At 41.6% G+C, this 21,595-nt stretch overlaps 2 protein-coding genes across 2 annotated transcripts in view; one reads left to right on the top strand and one right to left on the bottom strand.

Moving 5' to 3' along the window:
• Positions 1-21,595, top strand: part of LOC117977982 (zinc finger protein 252-like) — a 41,085-nt gene that overhangs the window by 984 nt on the left and 18,506 nt on the right. The window contains 3 exon segments of the mRNA XM_063606537.1: positions 908-981; positions 1,305-1,464; positions 6,453-6,566. Of these exon segments, the coding sequence (XP_063462607.1) occupies positions 908-981; positions 1,305-1,464; positions 6,453-6,566 (348 nt within the window).
• On the bottom strand, positions 4,566-6,433 carry LOC117981552 (transmembrane emp24 domain-containing protein 10-like). Its single transcript, XM_063606521.1, has one exon. The coding sequence runs from the start codon at positions 6,157-6,159 to the stop codon at positions 5,704-5,706; it is 456 nt and encodes a 151-aa protein (XP_063462591.1). The 5' UTR covers positions 6,160-6,433; the 3' UTR covers positions 4,566-5,703.

The raw sequence follows: 21,595 nt of genomic DNA, 5'->3' as shown, positions 1-21,595 counted from the left end.
TTCCTTACCCCCACCCCATAGTCTATTCAAAGCACCCTCAAAGCAGCAGCTGTAGAGACCACATCTGAGGTCATATGACTCTTCCCAGACATTCCAGGCACTTCCCATCCATTCAGAATAAAACCCATTGCCCTAAGGCTTACGAGGTACCCACCCCAGAGGGTACCCACCTCTTTTACCCTCCCCTAGTCTGTTTGAGCCCCTCTGGCTTCCTTGCCCATTCTTGAACACAGGTGTGCTTGCATCTCAGAGCCTTTGCACTTGTGCCCTCCTCCTGCCTGGGATGTACCTCACTGATAACCACATGGTGCCTACCCTCGCTCCATCCAGATCTCTGATTTGTTGTCACTTTATCGGAGGTGTCTTCCCTGGCCATCCTGTGTAAAATATCTCCTACCACCAGTCGCTGCCCTCGTGCTGCGTCATTCATTTTTTGCATCCTTTGTCATTACCTGACACCACCTGGGCGTTGTGTCTGTGTGTCACGCATATGTGTCAACTTCTCCATTTGCTCATTCGCTGCCTTAGCACCAGAGCCTGGTCCGCTGTTCTCAGCTGTTTGCCGTCTGCGCAGGACCTCATAGGTGGGCCTGGGAAACGCAGTCCATTGTCTCTCCTGGCCAAGGGCACCTCCACAGTCCTGGCTTTCACATGGTGGCCTCAGGATGCTGTCATCCCAGGGGCCTCAGGAAGGCCTCTCTTGAGACATGGAGAGGTATGGCAGAAAATTGGGGAGGGGATATGGTCTCAGAGACCACTGGCTACTTAGTTCATCCACCTTTCCTGGGGTGTTCAGGCAGCTCATAATTGGGTCTCTGCTACCACAAAATGTCTAGGCTTAGAAGCCTCAGAGCACCTGTGGGGAGCAGAAGGTTGGTCAGGCTCCATCACCCTCCTCTCCCTACAGCTCTGCCCACACCTCAGGACAAGCTCAGAGACCTAGTGATGGCCGTCATGCAGCTCCTTCTTGGTGGGCTCCAAGTGAGTGGTCCTCATGGAGTCTCTTCCATGTGACCTCAGCCTTTTCTCGGCAGGAGTCTGTCTATAAGGAGCTGGTCCCAGAGGGTGGACAGCTCCCTGTCTCCACCGATATCCTCAGTTCGTGAGTTCAAGTCCCTGAAATGTACTTCTCACTGTTTTACTGTCCCTGGACCAGGTACAGTAGAGGTCAGGGTTGGGGCACACCAAGATGAGCCAATATAGTGTCTGCCTCAAAGAGTTCACATTAGTGGGGAAGACAGGTACATGTTCCCAGAGGGATTTTACCAGTCCTGAGCCTAATATCTTCTCCCTCCAGGTCCTGACCTGAGGGCTGCATCAAGATCTTGTCATTCCACATCGTGGTTTCCTTTGAGGATGTGGCTGTACCCCTCTCCCAGGAGGAGTGGGACTGTCTGATCCCTGCTCAGAGGGGCCTCTACAAGGATGTGATGATGGAGACCTGTGGGAACCTACTCTCACTAGGTAAGTTCCCTCCCTGGGGCTCAGCTCCTGGGCTTCCTGCTCCTTAACCTTGAGGATCAAGCGTGGGGCTCAGAGGCTCCTCACCCCCTGGGCCCAAAGACCAGACATTTTGACCATGGTACCATGCAGGTCTGGTTTGCACAGAGAGGGGGACAGGTGGTACTGGGACCCTCCTTGATTTTTTTTTTAATAGGCAATGTCTCACTCCCATCCTGGAGTGCAGTGGTGAGACCATAGCTCACTGTAACCTTGACGTCTTCGGTTGAAGAGATCCTCCTACCTCAGCCTCCCAAGTACCTGGGACTACAGGCATGGGCCACCATGCCTGTCTTATTTTACTTTTTTAGTGACAGAGCCTCTATGTTGCCCAGGTTGGTCTCAAACTCCTAGCCTCAAGGAATCCTCCCACCTTGGCCTCCCATGCCTTTCCAACCCTCCCTGATTTATAGAAGGAGAATATTATTCATTGCACACCTAGTACATCCCTATCCCCTGAATTAATCTTTCTGCATCTTGATGATCGGTGGTAGGATACACAGTTTATAAATGAACCTGAGGCTAACAAATACTGTCACTTTTCTTAAGTTTACACAGCCTATTGGTGGCAGATCTGGGATATGGATCTGTTCGGTTTCAGAGCCCTGCTTTCCTTTCACTGGAATGTGCTCTTCCCTTTAGCCCTTTTTTTGTTTGTTTCTGCTAGCCTTTATTTGAGAAAATTTACACAAAAATCCCCAATGCAACATTTACAAGTGAATCTGTATAAATCCCATATGCCTCTTTCCCAAACTGAAAAATGGCTTTATGACAGGGGTCCATGACAATGGTATAAAAATACTTACTTAAACTGCATCATTCTCATTTATATTATACAGACCATTTTGGATAATATGCTCAAAAGTGGAGGAAAGCACCTAACACCCCTGTTTTTAAAGATTATTTGCTCTTGTATCAGTCTTTTGTCAAAGGCAAATACTTTTACTTCTTGGATAAAACCAAGGTATAATATCAATTAACTTTTAAACCAAAAGCACAAAATGTCCTAGTTGATAGTTTTGGCATGAGTAAAGGGAAGGGACATGAGAGAATGTCAGCTCCTACAAAGCTTAAGTTTAGGGTCACACTTGGGAACAAAAGCATCAACAAAACAAAATATTCTCTTCTCCTATCTTCTTGACATTTTGTCACATCAGAAGAACATAACTAACAGAGTAGCTTTCATTGCTCCTGAAAAGGGGAAAGGCACCAGTCAGAAATAGGAAAGAAAATCTTGTTAGGTTAATGGTACATGATAGAATTTCACATTAAAAAGTTTAATGATGGAGGATGAGCATAGTGGCTTACACATGTAATCCCAGCACTTTGGGAGGCTGAGGTCAGTGGATCACTTGAGGTCAGGAGTTCAAGACCAGCCCGGCCAACACGGTGAAACTCCATCTCTACCAAAAATACAAAAACCAGCCAGGCGTGGTGGCATGCGCCTGCACTCCCAGCCACTCTGGAGGCCGAGGCGGAAGAACTACCCGAACCCAGGAGGTGAAGGTTGCAGCAAGCTGAGATAGCACCACTGCACTTCAGCCTGGGCATCGCAGCAAGACTCTGTCCCAAAAAAAAAAAAAAAAGTTTAAGAATGGATCTTAACCCACATATTATTTTCTCTACTTGGATGTACCCTCTGTAACTTAGTATATGTAATACTACATGTAGACTTTCTCAACATCTGCTGCCTATGGTAAGAATCTGCAGCCAGGTTCTCAGAAGCAGTACCTACCAATTCTTAACAGCAGGTGGCAATGTTGTACAAGTTAACGACAGAACTACTTTTATGCCACATGAGAGGAAGATACAAGGAGTCAAAAAGGGAAAAAAACAGGTTTGGGTTCATAGTAGCAGGAACATGAACAGAATAGCCTGAGATTTTAACAACATAACTCATTCCCTCTTCCACCTTTGTACTTTATCTGGGTCAACACATCAGGGTTCTCTAACAATTCCAGTATTCTGCTTCTTTGCTGTAAGATACATGTAATTCTTGCCACTGTGATTAAATAAGCCCTGTGATAGCAGGGTTAAAAAGAGATTACAGAAAGGATAAACTCTACCTACTTTCTTGAGAGATGTGGGAAAGATTTCAAGTGACAGCATTTTTCATAGCTGTTTATAAACGTGGTCATTTATATCCACATTTTCTCTTATTTACATTAGTTTTGGCCCTTAGGCACCTCATACTCCTACAGTGATTATTGGCTTTGCTTTCATTGGCTTTGTATTTTTAAGTATTTACCCTCTTAATGGCCCTCCTAGATATCTATTTTATACATCATATTTCTTAATTATCTAGATGGAACACTGAAGGACAGGAATTAAGTAAGTGACTGGCCATGCAAGAAGAGTTGTAAATTTTACTTATTTTTCCTTGGTAGAAGTTATGTTAAAAATTCAAGCAACCACGTATCTAACAGAAGAGTTTTATCTAGGATGTATAAAAAAACTGAAAACTCAATAGTAAAAAGAACAAATGACCTAAATAGAAAATAGACAAAAGACATGAACAGACATTTCACTGAAGAGGATGTATAGATGGCAAATTAGCACATGAAAAGATACTCAACATCATTAGCCATTGGAAAATGCAAATTAAAACCACATGTGGTATCATTACACACATCTATATGAATGGTTAAGATAAAAAATAGTAGTAATACCAAACGCTGGTGAAGATGTGAAGAAACTGGATCAGTCATACATTGCTGTATGAATTGTATGAGTGGCTGTATGTAAAAAGTACAGCCACTCTGGAAAAAAGAGTAGGTTAGTTTCTTACAAAGATATACGTGTTTACCACACAACCCAACAATTGCCCTTTTGGGCATTTATCCCAGAAAATGAAAATGTATGTTCACATAAAAACCTGTACATGAATGTTCACAGCAGCTTTATTAGTAAGGGCAAAAAACTGAAAACAACTCTTTTGTCCTTTAGTAGGTGAATGGTTAAGCAAACTGTGGTACATCCATACCATGGAATACTACTCAGCAATCAAAAGGAACTGCCCAGACTTCACCACGATGCAATATATGCATGTAAGAAATCTGCACTTATACCCCCTAAATATATAAAACATTTTTAAAAGAAAAAAGGAAGAAGATATATGCAACAGCTTGGATGGATTTCAAGGGAATTATGCTGAATGAAAAAAGTCAACCTCATAAGATTACATTCTATATGATTCCATTCATACAACATCTTGAAATGACAAAATTGCAGAGATGGAGGACAGAACAGTGGTAGCCACAGGTTGGGGTGAGGGGATAAGAAAGGGATGTGGCTGTGGCTGTAAAAGCGCAGCACAAGGGATCCATGTGATAGAACTGTTCTGTCTCTTGTGATGGTGGTCACGTGAATCTACACGTGATAATATTGCATATAATTGTCTAAAATGACATTTTCTTTAAGAGTTATCTACAGTTTAAAGCTCACTTTTATGAAGTGTCACATCCATCACCATTTTAAGAGACATAAAATCATGAAAAGATATCACCAGAAGCTACGTAAACATTTCAGCTAAGGGTAAAGAGAAAGTTAAGAGTGTTTTCACAAGGAAATTGAAAGAAGGCAATCCGAATGAAGTCAACGTGGTCACACAAAAATCTTGGTAAAAGAACTAGAATGGAAGCCCAAACTGCTGAGCAAGTGGGAGAAGAAAAGAAAACTTGGTTCAAACAGATCACACAAGGGAACCCAGGACAAATGCTGACTTTGGCATTATCTAGGTAACCCTTTTTTTGTCATAGGTGACTCTAATAATAGACCTGTTGTTGCAAAACCAGTCAAAATCCTATGAAATTAAAAAGAAGTCCCTCATTGACTTGTTGGGTGTAGGTGGTACCCCATGTCCTCGCACACCAGAAGAGATCATTTCTGGCAAGAAAGCTCCTACATGCCTTGATGGTGCTGCTGGTAGGATGCCTTAGGCCAGGCCCATCCCAGTGATGTTCTGCTGGCTGTGGTAAAAGGTGGGAGGAGAATATGCCTTATTCATTACTCAATCAACTTCTTAGCCTTGAAGAAGCATCACAGGTAGAAGACCTGCCAGGTGGCTAGTCCAGTGAGGCAGAACATTGAAAAGATGCTGAAGTGTAGGACCCACGTGTTTGTTGACTCACTGGTATCACCATCTCCTCTCTTCTTCATGTAGGCAAAATCATTAACAATAGATTCTGAAAGGTCTTCTAGGTGTCACAGCTTCACCTCTAATGGTTTCAGCTTCTCAACTTTTGCAATCTCTTTGTAATTTTTCACCTCCACTCCATGCTTCATGTCTAGGATCACAAGTTGGTCAGGTATCCGCCCTGTTTCCTTGCTCTCAAAACACACTTCCAACATGTCATAATCTTCAGTGGTAAAGGCAAATTTCCCCTTGGTTGTATTCTCTTTGGAGTAGAAAATATGGCCAGCAGAATCTGTGATCTTGAGGTGGCTCCACAGGCCACCAGTGCTCCCAGACTGCTCAGAGATCTCGTATGTGCCAGTCACTAGTAGGTCCTTGTGAATCTCCTCATGGAAGCAGTTGTGAGAGTTAATGGGCAGATGGAAGGAGATGGCGAGGACCAAGCTGGGGCCCAGCAGGAGCAAAAGCAGCAACGCCGACAGACAAGGGCCATGCCGGGCTGCTGGGCCAGACAAACCAGACATGGTGCTGGAGACTCATTCCCCCTTTAGCCCTTCTTCTGGGGATCAACACCCCCTACTATGAGTCCTCTACCATGATGTGTTCAGGCCCCAACGCTGTCCTATCTATGCTCCCCGTCGCCCTGAAAAGCTAGTTTTGACCTTTCTTCAGCTTAGGCAGAGGCCTGTGTCTTTCTCCACGGTTAGAGAGCAGGTGGCAGGGAAGGACACAACCAGCACAAAGACTCAGACCACAGGACCATCCTGCCCTCTACCTGGGATGAATTTTCAGGTCTTGCTTCCTTTCTCTGGAGCAGGACTTCAAGCTTCCAAACCTGATGTCATCTCCAGGCTGGAGCGGGGGGACGAACCATAGACCCCTCACATCCTGAGAACTCGGGGGAGCTGGAGCTGGAGGCACAAGAGAGAAGGTGAGTCTGCCCCCACTCTCTGCTTCTGTGGTAGGTGCTGCAGCTTCACTCACGAATCCCTTCTCTACAAGCTCCAGACAAATCTCTTGTTACCCTCAGGCCTTTGCTTTCCTCCTCCTTTTTCTATCCTGTCCTCTTTCCTTGCTGTTATTTGCCCCTGTTATCTGCCCATAAGTAGGTTTGTGTTTTATTTACCCTAGAAAAATGCTATTTCAGCCACAAAAAAATAGTTCAAGTGTCTTTCCCTGGCAGCTGGCTCCCAGTCCCTTCACTTCTATGTCATCCACTCCTTAGGCTCTTTGGGAAAAATGCTAATTACATTTTTCCTCTGCTCTGACACCACAGCAACAATCAACAAAGACTTCGTGACCAAATGTATGGAGGGTTTTTCCCATGTTCCAAGCAGCTCTAATTCAATTCAATTCTGGTGCTCTCTTGGAGATAGCCTCAGATCCCACAGGCTGAGGGCTCAGTCTCTGAGACTGTCCCCTCAAGGCACTAGTTGTAAGTTCGGGGTTTCCAAACTTGAGACCAAAAAGATTCAAGTTGGGGTTCCCATGACCCTCACTTTGGGTTCTATTAATTTGCTGGAGCATCTCACAGAACTCAGGGAAACACTTAGATTTACCAGTTTAGGCTGGGTGCAGTGGCTCATGCCTGTAATCCCAGCAATATGGGAGGCCGAGGTAGGCAGATCACTTGAGGTCAGGAGTTTGAGACAAACGTGGCCAATATAGTGAAACCCCGTCTCTACAAAAGATACAAAAATTAGCCAGGCATGGTGGTGTGCATCTGTAGTCTCAGTTACTTGGGAGGATGAGGCATGAGAATCCCTTGAACCCAGGAGGCAGAGGTTGCAGTGAGCTGAGATCATGCCACTGCACTCCAGCCTGGGTGGCAGAGTGAGACCCTGTCTCAGAAAAGAAAAAAAAAAGATTTACCAATTTATTATAAAGGATAAAGATGAAGAAATGTGTAGGCTGAGGTATGGGGGAAGGGGTGCAGAGTTTTCATGCCCTTCCTGGGTGCATCACCCTCTAGGATCCTATCCACTTAGCTATCCAGCAGCTCTCTGAACCCTGCCCTCTTAGGTTTGTATAGAGGCTTTATTATGTAGGTATGATTGATTAAACCATTGGCCATTGGTGATAAACTTAACCTTTAGCTCCTTTCCCCTCTCTGAGTTTGGGGCATTGGAGCTGAGAATCCCAACCCTGTAATCGTGCCTTGGCCTTTCCAGTGACCAGCTTCATCCTAAAGCTGTCAGTCAACATAAGCCTATGAAAAGACAGCACTTTGGAGATTACAAGGATTTTAGGAGTTGTATGCCAGGTTATGGGGATGAAGACCAAATATATATTTCACACTATCCCACAGGGTTTCCTGGCCAGCTCTGTTTTGGCTGCTTGGAAACACCAATTAGACGTTCTCTTCTAAGTCTCTCATTCCTGCTGTTATTCACTCAGAGCATCCCAGGCTGATTCTCGGTCTGAAGGAAACAGATGAGCTAGAAAGGGTTTCTTCCTGTGTAGTGGGGGACCTGGGCATGTAAACAGTAAGCAGAGCAGAGTCCTAGGGCTCCGCGCTACCACACAGCTAACGTTGGTCATTTGCACTTGAGGCAGGCCTGGCACTGTGCTGTCACAGTGAATTTACGGAATTCACCAATATCTCTGCGCAGTCGGTGTCCAGGAAACTGAGGCACAGAGAGGTTAAATTATTGGCCCCAGATCACACAGCCAGCCAGGGACAGAACAACGTTGGGTCCCTGGCAGATTGGTCTCAGCCCCATACTCTTATTTATTTTCTTTAAAGAACCAGCCTTATTGAGGTGTAATTAATATATAATCTGTTAATAAGTATTTAAAGTATATGATTTTATATCTTTCGACATATGTATACACATGTGAAACCATTGCGACAATCTAGGGCAGATATATCCATCACCCCCAAAAGTTTTCTCCTCCTTCATCATCTTTCACTCCTTCCCACCTTTCTCACTCCTTCCCACTTCTATACTGAAGCAATTACTGATCTCCTTTCTGTCACTATAAATTATATATACATATATTTTTTTTTTTTTTTTTTTTTTGGAGACGGAGTCTCGCCCTGTCACCCAGGCTGGAGTGCAGTGGCACGATCTCGGCTCACTGCAAGCTCCGCCTCCCGGGTTAAGGCCATTCTCCTGCCTCAGTCTCCTGTGTAGCTGGGACTACAGGCACCCACCACCACGCCTGGCTTTTTTGTATTTTTAGTAGAGACAGGGTTTCACCGTGTTAGCCAGGATGGTCTCGATCTCCTGACCTCGTGATCCGCCCACCTCGACCTCCCGAAGTGCTGGGATTGCAGGCATGAAGCACCGCACCCGGCCTTTTATATTCTTTTGAATAAATCAAACTTTATGTAATTTTATGTTTCTTCTCCATTAGCTTTTTAGTTGTACATTCTTTTTTAAGTGATGACTCTAATGATTAAATATGTCTCTTCAACTTACTATGGTCTACCTTAATATTTTTACCACTTCTTGAAAAATGCAAGATCCTTATGTTTCCTTTTGTCCCTCTCCTGCCTTTCATTATTATAGTCACTTATTTTGTACTACCTACTTTGAAACCTCACCAGAGAGTTTATTCTGTTGCTATTTTTGACGGTATATATACATTTACAGTTACCCTTTCTAGTGTTTTTCATTCCTTTCTGCAGTTCTGTACTTCTGTCTAAGATCATTATTTTCAGTTTGAAAAATTTCCTTTAGTATTTCTTGTACTTAAGTTAGCATTATTCTGTGAGCTTTTGTTTGTCTGAAAATGTCTTTATTTTCCTTTCTTGATTTTTTCCTTTATTCTATGGATATGATGTATTAATTGATTTTTGGATGCTAAACAAACCTTGCATTTCTGGGATAAATCCCACTCAGTAATGCTGTATAATTTTTATATATGTTTTCATTGAATGAATTGGGAAGTGTTCTCTTTTGTTTTTTTGGAAGAGTTTGTGAAGAATTGATATTAAGCCTTTTTTCTATTCTCTAGTTCATTAGTTTCTGTTATATTCCTTATTTTCTACCTTCTGCTTGATTTGGGTTTAGTTTTTTTGTTTGTTTGTTTGTTTGTTTGTTTTCCCCAGTGTTGGTAGAAGATTAGGTTGTTGATTTGCTCCCTTTAAAAAAAAAAAGTAGGCATTGAGGAAGGGGCCAAGATGGCCAAATACAAACAGCTCCAGTCTGCAGCTCCTATTGAGACCAACACAGAAGATGGGTGATTTCTGCATTTCCAACTGAGGTACCCAGTTCATCTCATTGGGACTGGTTATGTAGTAGGTACAACCCATGGAGAGGGAGCAGAAGCAGGGAGGAACATCGCTTCACCCAGGAAGTGCAAGGAGCCGGGGGACCTCCCTGCCCCAGCTAAGGGAAGCCATGAGGGACTGTGCTACCCGGCCTGGGTACTACACTTTTCCCATGGTTTTTACAATCTGCAGATCAGGAGATTCCCTCATGAGCCTACACCACCAGGGTCCTGAGTTTCAAGCACAAAACTGGGCGGCTGTTTAGGCAGGCACCGAGCTAGGTGCAGGAGTTTTTTTCATACCCTGGTGGCACCTGGAATCCCAGTGAGACAGAACTATTCACTCCCCTGGAAAGGGGGCTGAAGCCAGGGAGCCAAGTGGTCTCAATCAGCGAGTCCCACTCCCATGGATCCCAGCAAGCTAAGAACCACTGGCTTGAAATTCTCACTGCCAGCACAGTAGTCTGGAGTCAACCTGGGCGTTCGAGCTTGGAGGGGGAAGGAGCATCTTCTGACATTACTGAGGCTTTAGTAGGTGGTTTTCCCCTGACGGTGCTAAGGAGACCAGGAGGTTTGGACTGGGCGGAACACCACAGTGTGGCAAAGCAGCTGTGGCCAAACTGCTTCTCTAGATTTCTCCTCACTGGGCAGGGCATCTCTAAAGGAAATGCAGCAGCCCCAGTCAGGAGCTTACAGATAAAACTCTCACCTCCCTGGGACAGAGCACCTGGAGGGAGGGGCAGCTGTGGGCGCAGATTCAGCAGACTTAATCTTTCCTGCCTGGCTGTGAAGAGAGCAGCTGATCCTGACAAAGGGGATTCTCCTAGCACAACACACCAGTTCTGCTGAGGGACAGACTGCCTCCCCAAGTGGGTCCCTGAACCCCATGCCTCCTGACTGGGAGACACCTCTTAACGGCTCAAGAGACACCTCATACAGGAGAGCTCCAGATGGCATCAGGTCAGTGCCGCTCTGGGATGAAGCTTCTAGAGGAAGGAGCAGGTGGCAATCTTTGCTGTTCTGCAGCCTTCACTGGTGATAACCAAGTCAACAGGGTCTGGAGTGGACCTCCATCAAACTGCAGCAGACTGGCAGAAGAGGGGTCTGACTGTTAGAAGAAAAACTAACAAACACAAAGCAACAATAACAACATCAACAAAAAAGACCCCCCACACACAAAAAAACTCCATCCAAAGGTCATCAGCCTCAAAGGTCATCAGCCTCAAAGATCAAAGGTAGATAAATCCACGAAGATGAGGAAAAACCAGTGCAAAAACACTGAAAATTCCAAAAACCAGAATGTCTCTTCTCTTCCAAATGATCACAACTCTTCTCCAGCAAGGGTACCAAACTGGATGGAGAATGAGACTGATGAATTGACAGAAATAGGCTTCAGAAGGTGGGTAATAACAAACTCCTCTGAACTAAAAAAAAAACCATGTTGTAACCCAATGCAAGGAAGCTAAGAAACTTGATAAAAGGTTACAGGAACTGCTAACTAGAATAACCAGTTTAGAGAGGAACATAAATGACCTGATGGAGCTGAAAAGCACAGCACAAGAACTTCGTGAAGCATATACAAGTATCAATAGCTGAACTGATCAAGTGGAAGAAAGGATAGTAGAGATTGAAGATCACCTTGCTGAAATAAGGCATGAAGACAAGATTACAGAGAAAATAATTAAAAGGAACAAACAAAGCCTCCAAGAAATATGGGTCTATGTGAAAAGACCAAACATATGATTGATTGGTGTATCTGAAAGCAACGGGGAAAATGGAACCAAGTTGGAAAACACACTTGAGGATATTATCCAGGAGAGCTTCCCCAACCTAGCAAGATATGCCAACATTCAAATTCAGGAAATACACAGAACACCACTAAGATACTCCACAAGAAGATCAAACCCAAGATACATAATCATCAGAATCTCCAATATTGAAATGAAGGAAAAAATGCTAGGGGCAGCCAGAGAGAAAGGTCAGGTCACCTACAAAGATAAGCCCATTAGACTAACAGTTGATCTCTCTGCAGAAACCCTATAAGCCAGACCAGAATGGGGGCCAATATTCAACATTCTTAAAGAAAAGAACTGGGCTGGGCGCAGTGGCTCACACCTGTAATCCCAGCACTTTGGGAGGCTGAGGTGAGCAGATTACCTGAGGTCAGGAGTTCAAGACCAGCCTGACCAGCATGGAGAAACCCTGTCTCTACTTAAAAATACAAAAATACAAAAATTAGCCACATGGTGGCACATGCCTGGGAGGCACAGGTTGCAGTGAGCTGAGATTGCACCATTGCACTCCAGGCTGGGCAATAAGAGCAAAATTCCATCTCAAAAAAAAAAAGAAGAAGAAGAATTTTCAACCCAAAATTTCATATCCAGCCAAACTAAGTTTCATAAGCAAAAGAGAAATAAAACCCTTTCCAGACAAGCAAATGATGAGGGATTTTGTCACCAACAGGCCTGCCTTACAAGAGCTCCTGAAGGAAGCATAAATATGGAAAGGAAAAACTGGTACCAGCCACTGCAAAAACACACCAAAATATAGAGACCAATGACACTATGAAGAAACTGCATCAACTAATGTGCAAAATAACCAGCTAGCATCATGATGCCGGGATCAAATTCACACATAAAAATATTAATCTTAAATGTAAATGGGCTAAATGCCCCAATTAAAAGATGCAGACTGGCCAATTGGATAAAGAGTCAAGACCCATCCGTGTGCTGTATTCAGGAGATCCATCTCACATGCAAAGACACACATAGGCTCAAAATAAAGGAATGGAGGAATACTTACCAAGCAAATGGAAAGCAAAAAAAAAAAAAAAAAAACAAACACAAAAAGAGCAGGGGTTGCAGTACTATTCTGATAAAACAGACTTTAAGCCAATGAAGATCAAAAAAGACAAAGAAGGACATTACATAATAGTAAAAGGATCAATGCAACAAGAGGAGCTAACTATCCTAAATATATATGCACCCAATACAAGAGCACCCAGATTCATAAAGCAAGTTCTTAGAGACCTACAAAGAGATTTAGACTTCCACACAATAATAGTGTGAGACTTTAACACCCCACAGTCAATATTAGATTAACAAGACAGAAAATTAGCATCCTTTATTTATTTATTTTTAATTTATTATATTTTTTTGAGACAGAGTCTCACTCTGTTGCCCTGGCTGGAGTGCAGTGGTGCAATCTCGGCTCACTGCAAGCTCTGCCTCCTGGGTTCATGCCATTCTCCTGCCTCAGCCTCCTGAGAAGCTGGGACTACAGGTGCATGCCACCACGCCCAGCTAATTTATTTGTATTTTTAGTAGAGACGGAGTTTCACCGTGTTAGCCAGGATGGTGTTGATCTCCTGACCTCATGATCTGCCCACCTTGGCCTCCCAAAGTGCTAGGATTACAGGTGTGATCCACCACACCCAGCCATCATCCTTTAAAATTAAAGATATTCAGGACTTGAATTCTTCTCATTCTTGTCAGTGCCACATGGCACTTATTCTAAAATCAACCACATAATTGGAAGTAAAAGACTCCTCTGCAAATGCAAAAGAACAGAATTCATAACAGTCTCTCAGACCACAGTGCAATCAAATTAGAACTCAGGATTAAGAAACTCACTCAAAACCACACAACTACATGGAAATTGAACAGCCTGCTCCTGAATGACTCTTGGGTAAATAATGAAATTAAGAATGAAATAAGTTCATTGAAGCCAATGAGAATGAAGAGACAATGTACCAGACTTTCTGGGACACAGCTAAATCTGTGTTAAGAGGGAAATTTATAGCACTAAATGCCCACATCAGAAAGCTGGAAAGATCTGAAATCGGCACCCTAACATCACAATTAACTAGAGAAGCAAGGGCAAACAAATTCAAAAGCTAGCAGAAGACAAGAAATAACTAAGATCAGAGAAAAACTGAAGGAGATACAGAAAGGAAAAAACCTTCAAAAATCAATGAATCCAGGAGGTGGTTTTTTGAAAAAATTAACAAAATAGATAGACCGCTAGCTAGACTAATGAAGAGAAGAGAGAAGCATCAAATAGACACAATAAATAATGATAAAGGGGATATTACCACTGATCCCATAGAAATACAAACTATGATCGGAGAATACTATAAACACGTCTACACAAATTAGAAAATCTAGAAGAAATGGATAAATTTACTTTAGTCTTCTAGAAGACTAAACCAGGAAGATGTCAAATCCCTGAATAGACCAATAACAAGTTCTCAAATTGAGGCAGTAATTCATAGCCTACCAACCAAAAAAAAGCCCAGGGCCAGATGGATTTACAGCCAAATTCTACCAGAGGTATAAGGAGGAGTTGGTACCATTGCTTCTGAAACTATTCCAAACAATAGAAAAAGAGGGACTCCTCCCTAACTCATTTTATGAGGCCAGCATCATCCTGATATCAAAACCTGACAGAGACACAACAAAAAAAAGAAAATTTCAGGTCAATATCCCTGATGAACATCGATGCAAAAATGCTCAATAAAATACCGGCAAACTGAATCCAGCAGCATATCAAAAAGCTTATTCATCACGATCAAGTCAGCATCATCCCTAGGATGCAAGGCTGGTTCATCATATGCAAATCAATAAATGTAATCCATCACATAAACAGAACCTATGACAAAAACCACATGATTATCTCAATAGATGCAGAAAAGGCCTTCGATTAAACTCAACATCGCTTCATGTTAAAAACTCTCAATCAGCTAGGTATTGATGGAACATATAATAGCTATTTATGACAAACCCATAGCCAATATCTTACTGAATAGGCAGAAGCTGGAAACAATCCCTTTGAAAACTGGCACAAGACAAGGATACCCTCTCTCACCACTTCTATTCAACATAGTATTGGAAGTTCTGGCCAGGGCAATCAGGCAAGAGAAAGAAATAAAGAGTATTCAAATAGGAAGAGAGGCAGTCAAATTGTGTCTATTTGTAGATTACATGATTGTGTATTTAGAAAACCCCATTGTCAGCCAGGTGCAGTGGCTCACACTTGTAATCCCAGCACTTTGGGAGGCTGAGGCAGGCAGATCACGAGGTCAGGAGATTGAGACCATCCTGGCTAACACAGTGAAACCCCGTCTCTACTAAAAATACAAAAAAATTAGCCAGGCATGAGCCAAGATTGTGCCACTGGACTCCAGCCTGGGTGACACAGCAAGACTCCATCTCAAAACAAAAAAAAAGTCAGGAAACAACAGATGCTGGTGAGGCCATGGAGAAATAGGAATGCTTTTACACTGTTGGTGAGAGTGTGAACAAGTTCAATAATTGTGGAAGACAGTGTGGTGATTCCTCAAGGATCTAGAACCAGAAATACCAGTTGACCCAGCAATCCCATTACTGGGTATATAACCAAAGGATTGTAAAGCATTCTACTATAAAGATAAATGCACACATACGTTTCTTGCAGCACTATTTACAATAGCAAAGACTTGGAACCAACGAAAATGCCCATCACGGATAGACTGGATTAAAAAAATGTGGCATATATACACCATGGAATACTACACAGCCATAAAAAAGAATGAGTTCATGTCCTTTACAGGGACATGGATAAAGCTGGAAGCCATCATCCTCAGCAAACTAACACAGGAACAGAAAACCAAAAACCTTATGTTCTCACTCATAAGTGGGAGTTGAACAGTGAGAACACATCAACACAGGGAGGGGAACATCACACACCGGGGCCTGTCAAGGGGAGAGGGACAAGGGGAGGGAAAGCATTAGAACAAATGCCTAATGCATGTGGGCCAAAAACCTAGATGACAGGTTGATAGGTAGATTACCATGGCACATGTATACCTATGCAACAAACCTGCAGGTTCTGCGCATGTATCCCAGAACTTAAAGTAAGATTTCTAAAAAATTTTTTTTTAAATTTTTCAACTTTAAATAATGTAGGTATTGACAGCTACAAATTTCCTTCTAAGCACAGATTTAGCTGCATCCCACAGGCTTTGATATGTTGTGTCTTCCTTTTCATTCATCTCAAAGTATTTTCTAATTTTACTTGGTATTTCTTGTTTGACCCATTGGTTCTTTAGTACTGTGTTGCTTAATTTTTACATTTTTGTGAATTTAGCAAATTATTTTCTGTTATTAGTTTCAGTTTCATTCCATTATGTTTAGAAAACATAATGACAAGGAAACTTGTACAATTTCAGTCTTTTTAAACTGATCCAGGCTTGTTTTATGACCTAGCCTATGAACTATCCTGGAAAATATTCCATGTGTGCTTGAGAAAAATGTGTATTCTCCTGTTTTTGGGTGGAGTATTCTCTAACAACTTATGTTTATTAAGTCTAGTTTGTATATAGTGTTCTAAATCTTCTACTCTTGTCACTCAGTATCCATGGGGGATTGGTTCCGGGAACCCCTTCAAATACCGAACTCCACAAGTCCCTTATATAAAATGGTGTAATATTTTCATATAACCTATGTACATCCTCCTATATACTTTAATACAATGTACATGCTATGTAAATAGTTGTTATACTGTACTGTCTAGGGAATAATGACAAATCTGTATATGTTCAGTACAGATGCCACCATGCTTTTTAATTTCCAAATTTTTTTGTATCTGTGGTCACTTGAATCCATTGATGCAGCATCCCTAGTGTATTAGTCTGTTTTCACACTGCTATGAAGAACTACCTGAGACTCAGCAATCTATAAAGGAAAGAGGTTTAATTGACTCACAGTTCCACATAGCTGGGGAGGCCTCAGGAAACTTACAATCATGGAAGAAAGTGAAGGGGAAGCAAGGCACGTCTTACATAGCAGCAGCATTTTGGGGGGGAGGGTCAACTGCCAAGCACTTTTAAACCATCAGGTCTTGTGAGAACTCACTATTATGAGAACAGCATGGGGGAAACCACCCCCCATGATCCAATCACCTCCCACCAGGTCCCTCCCTCAACATGTTGGGATTACAATTTGAGAAGATATTTGGGTGGGGACACAGAGCCAAACTATATCACCTAGATACAGAGGGCCAACTGTATTTCCTTGTTGATTTTCTGGTTAGATGTTCTATCCAAATTGAAAGTGGGGTTTGAAGTCTCTGACAACTGTTGTTGAACTATGTATTTCCCCCCAATTCTTTCAACCTTTCATTGCATATACTTTGAAGCTCTGTCGTTAGCTGTGTATATGTTTACAAGTGTTAAAACTTATGAGTTGAATTTTTATCATTATAAAATGTCTATCTTTATCTCGGATAGCATGTTACATTTTAAAGTCTATTTTGTCATTATTAGTATAACCACTCCAGCTTTCTTATGGTTCCTATTGGCATAACACAGGGTATCTTATTTGATTTATGATTTTTCAACTTCACAATGATGAAAATCATTCTGTTTTTCACTTTCAGTACAGTGGTCAATAAATTGCATGATATTCAACACTTTACTATAAAATAGGCTTTGTATTAGATTATTTTGCCCAATTGTAGGCTAATGTAAGTGTTCTGAGCATGTTTAAGGTAGGCTAGACTAAGCTATGTTTGATAGGTTAGATGTATTAAATGCATTTTTGACTTATTAGTCCATTCTCACACTACTATAAAGAAATACCTAATACTGGGTAATTTGTAAGGAAAAGAGGTTTAATTGGCTCACAGTTCTGCAGGCTGTACGGGAAGCATACCAGCTTCTGCTTCTAGGGAGGCTTCAGGAAACTTACAATCATAGCAGCAGGTGAAGGGGAAGCAGGCACATATTACATGGCTGGAGCAGGAGGAAGAGATACAGGGAGGAGGTGCCACACACTTTTAAACAACCAGATCTCACAAGAACTCTATCACAAGAACAGCACCAGGGGGATGGTGCTAAGCCATTCATGAGAAACCGCCCCCATGATCCAATCACTTCCTACCAGGCCCTGCCTCCAGCATTGGGGATTGCATTTCAGCATGAGATTTGGGTGGGGACATAGATCCAAACCATATCAACTTCTATATTTTCAACATACGATGGGTTTTTCAGGACATAACACCATTGTAAGTTGAGGAGCATCTGTGTATCTTTTTCCATTCTTTTACTTCCAATCTGTTTATATCTTTGAATCTAAAGTGTATTTCCAATAGACAGCATATAGTTGGATATTGTTTTTTAATCCACTGTGACTCTGCCTTTTTTTCCTTTTTTTCTTTCTGCCTTTTCTTTGAATTGTTTAGTCACATTTATTGTTATTTTTTGTGTAGTTGTGTTTACATCTGCCATTGTGCTCTTTGTATTTTGTATATCTTGTGTCTTTTCTGTTCTACCACTCCTCCTTAATTTTTTTCTTTTGCATTGAGTAGATTTTATTTTATTTCTATTTTTAGAATCAGGTCTTGCCCTGTTTCCCAGGCTGGAGTGCAGTGGCCTGATCATGGCTCACTGTAGCCTTGAACTCCTGGGCTGAAGGGATCCTTCTTCCTCAGCCTCCAGTAGCTGGGACTACAGGTGTGTGCCACCATGCCTGGCTAAGTGTGTGTTTTTTTGTTTTGTTTTGTTTTGTTTTGCTTTTTTTTTTTTTCAATTTTATTTTTAGAAACTGGGTCTTGCTTTTATGTTGCCTAGGCTGGTCTCAAACTCCTGGCCTCAAGTGATCTTCCTGCCTCAGCCTCCCAAGTGACTGGGATTATAGATGTGAACCACCATGCCCAGCTGCATTGAGTACAATTTTTCTATTATAACATTTTAATTTCTTAACTGATATTTTCACTTTTTGAAAGTTATTCTCTTAACTACTACTCTGGAGCTTACCACATGCATTTTATCAGAATTTGCTTCTAACTTATACTAACAAAATTCAATGAGATATAGAATTGTTACTCATATATAGCTCTATTTAATCTTCCTCCTTTATATACTATTGTTTTACAATTATATGTTTGTTATAAACCCACCAATACATTTTTATAATTTTTACTTTATATAATTTTATGTCAATTGTGGAAACAGAAAAGAAATAAGAGCAAGTATATATTGGTAAAGTTTTTAATGTTTACTTTCTTATTTACCATTTATGGTTTTCTTCATATGTTCCTGTACATTCAGGTTACCATCTGCTGTCATTTCCTTTGTACAGTACAACTCTGCTCTCATCCACCTCCTTTGTGCTGTTGTCATATATAATACATTTTTACATCTTAAAGCCTAAACAATATAATTATATAAAATCGATTTATAAAATTGCTTTTTAAATTAATTAAGAGAGATGAAAAACATACATTTATACCGTCATATAATTAAAGAATTACCTTCATCTTTATTCTTTGTGTTTTGGGTGGGTTCTCATTTCTATCTGGGTTTACTTGCTTCCAACCTGAAGAATTTTCTTTGGTTTTTTTTTAAGGTGCATCTAGCAGCAATAAATTATGTTTATATTTATCTGGTAATGCTTTTATTTCATCTTCACTTTTGAAAGATAATTTGCTGGATAGAAACTTCTTTTTTCTTCTTCTTCTTTTTTAGAGAGAGTCTCACTCTGTTGCCCAGGCTGGAGTACAATGGCATGATCTCAGCTCACTGCAGCCTCCACCTCCTGGGTTCAAGTGATTCTCCTGCCTCAGCCTCCTGAGTAGCTGGGATTATAGGCATGCACCACCATACCCAGCTTTTTTTTTTTAATAGAGGCGGGGTTTCACCATGTTTGCCAGGCTGGTCTCGAACTCCTGATCTCAGGTGATCCATCCACTTTGGCCTCCTGAATTGCTGGGATTATAGGTGTGAGCCAACATACTTGGCCAGGATAGAAAATTCTTGGTTGAGAGTCTTTTTCTTTCAGAACTTTGAATATGTTATCCACTGTCTTCTGTCCTCCATTAGTTCTGATAAGAAGTCTGCTGTTTATCTTATTGGGGTACCCTTGTACATGATAAGTTGTTTTTCTCTTGCTTTCAAGATTTTCTCCTTGTCATTAAAATTTAACGTTTTTACCATGATGTTTCTGAGTGTTGGTATCTTTGTGTTTATCCTATTTGGAGTTCTTTGGGCCTCTTGGATGTGCAGTTTAATGTTTTCCAGGAAATATCAGAAGTTTCCCACAATTATTAAAGTATTTCTTAAATTGTGGTAAAATTATATAACATGAGGATCAGTCTACATTCTTAAACACTTTTAAGTGTACAATAGCAAAATGCTGTAGAGCAGGTCTCTAGAACTTTCTCAAAACCTTGCATGACTGAAACCCTGTACCCACTGAATAGCAACTCCCCATTTCTCCCTCTCCCCAACCCCTGGCAACCAACCCCTGGCAACCACAATTGCACTTTTTGTTTCTATCAGTTTGACTATTTTAGATACTTCATTTAAGTGGAACTATGCAGTATTCATCCTTCTATGACTGTCTTATTTCACTTAGCATAATGTCCTCAGAGTTCATTTATGTAGTTGCATAGGACAGGATTTTCTTCTACAATATTTTATGGCTGAATATTTCATCATATGGATATACCAGATTTTCTTTATACATCCATCTGTTGATGGACATCTAGGTTGTTTCCACCTCTTGGCTATTGTGAATAATGCTGCAGTGAACATGGGAGTGCAAACCTATCTTCAAGATTCTGATATTGGCTGGGCACGGTGGCTCACACCTGTAATCCCAACACTTTGGGAGGCCAAGGTGGGCAGACCATGAGGTCAAGAGATCAAGACCATCCTGGCCAACATGGTGAAATCCTGTCTCTACTAAAAATACAAAAATTAGCTGGGCATGGTGGCATGTGCCTGTAATCCCAGCTACTCAGGAGGCTGAGGCAGGAGGATCACTTGAACCCAGGAGGCAGAGGTTGTGGTGAGCCAAGATTGTGCCATTGCACTCCAGCCTGGGCAACAAGAGCAAAAAAACTCTGTCTCAAAAAAAAAAAGAAAGAAAATAAACACCGCCAACCAAGGATCACCAGATATCTGAGGGAAATAGCAATATGAACTTTAGTGTGAGATGTTGGTTCTTGTCTTATGGATGACTCTCTCTTATGGTTTCTCATTTTGTTCACATTTATTTTGTCTCCTCCCAGCAAAATAACACCTAATAGAATCATCTGTTAGACTTTAGTCCTGAGACTACCTTGAGGACTCAACTCCTCAGATACCTCAGAAATTTTTCTCCCTACATTCAGGATGTTTATCTTCTAGGACACTGTTTGTAGGTTTCTAGAGTAAATTATGAAGTTTGCTTTTTTCCTTTCATACTCTGAATGGCAAAATCAATCCCTCTGTAGTACCATGAGTAGTTCACAGAAATCTATTGCGATTACTTAGCTTTTTGTTTTATTTTATTTTATTTTATTTTATTATTTTATTTTATTTTATTTTATTTTATTTTTTGAGACAGAGTCTTGCTCTGTCACCCAGGCTGGACTGCAGTGGCACAATCTTGACTTACTGCAACCCCCACCTCCTGAGTTCAAGCTATTCTCCTGCCTCAGCCTCCCAAGTAGCTGGGATTAGAAGCACCCACCACCATGCCCAGCTAAATTTTGTATTTTTAGTAGAGATGTGGTTTTGCCATGTTGGCCATGCTGGTCTAAAACTCCTGACCTCAGGTGATCCACCCAGTTTGGCCTCCCAAGCGTGATCCACCACACCCAGCCATACTTAGCTCAATTTTAGGCCTCATCCATTAGTATTTTTAGCTCAGTCTCCCTGTTCAAGCAGTGCAGTCTCAAGGAGCATCCCATTATAAGTAATGATAACCACCATTTGCA

Source organism: Pan paniscus, chromosome 7 (assembly GCF_029289425.2).
Source record: "Pan paniscus chromosome 7, NHGRI_mPanPan1-v2.0_pri, whole genome shotgun sequence".
In the NCBI taxonomy this organism is placed as follows: domain Eukaryota; kingdom Metazoa; phylum Chordata; class Mammalia; order Primates; family Hominidae; genus Pan; species Pan paniscus.
This window is presented reverse-complemented; position numbering and strand designations above follow the sequence as displayed.

Excerpts from the sequence above, each read along its gene's own strand:
- LOC117981552 (XM_063606521.1), bottom strand. The coding sequence starts at position 6,159 with ATGTCTGGTTTGTCTGGCCCAGCAGCCCGGCATGGCCCTTGTCTGTCG.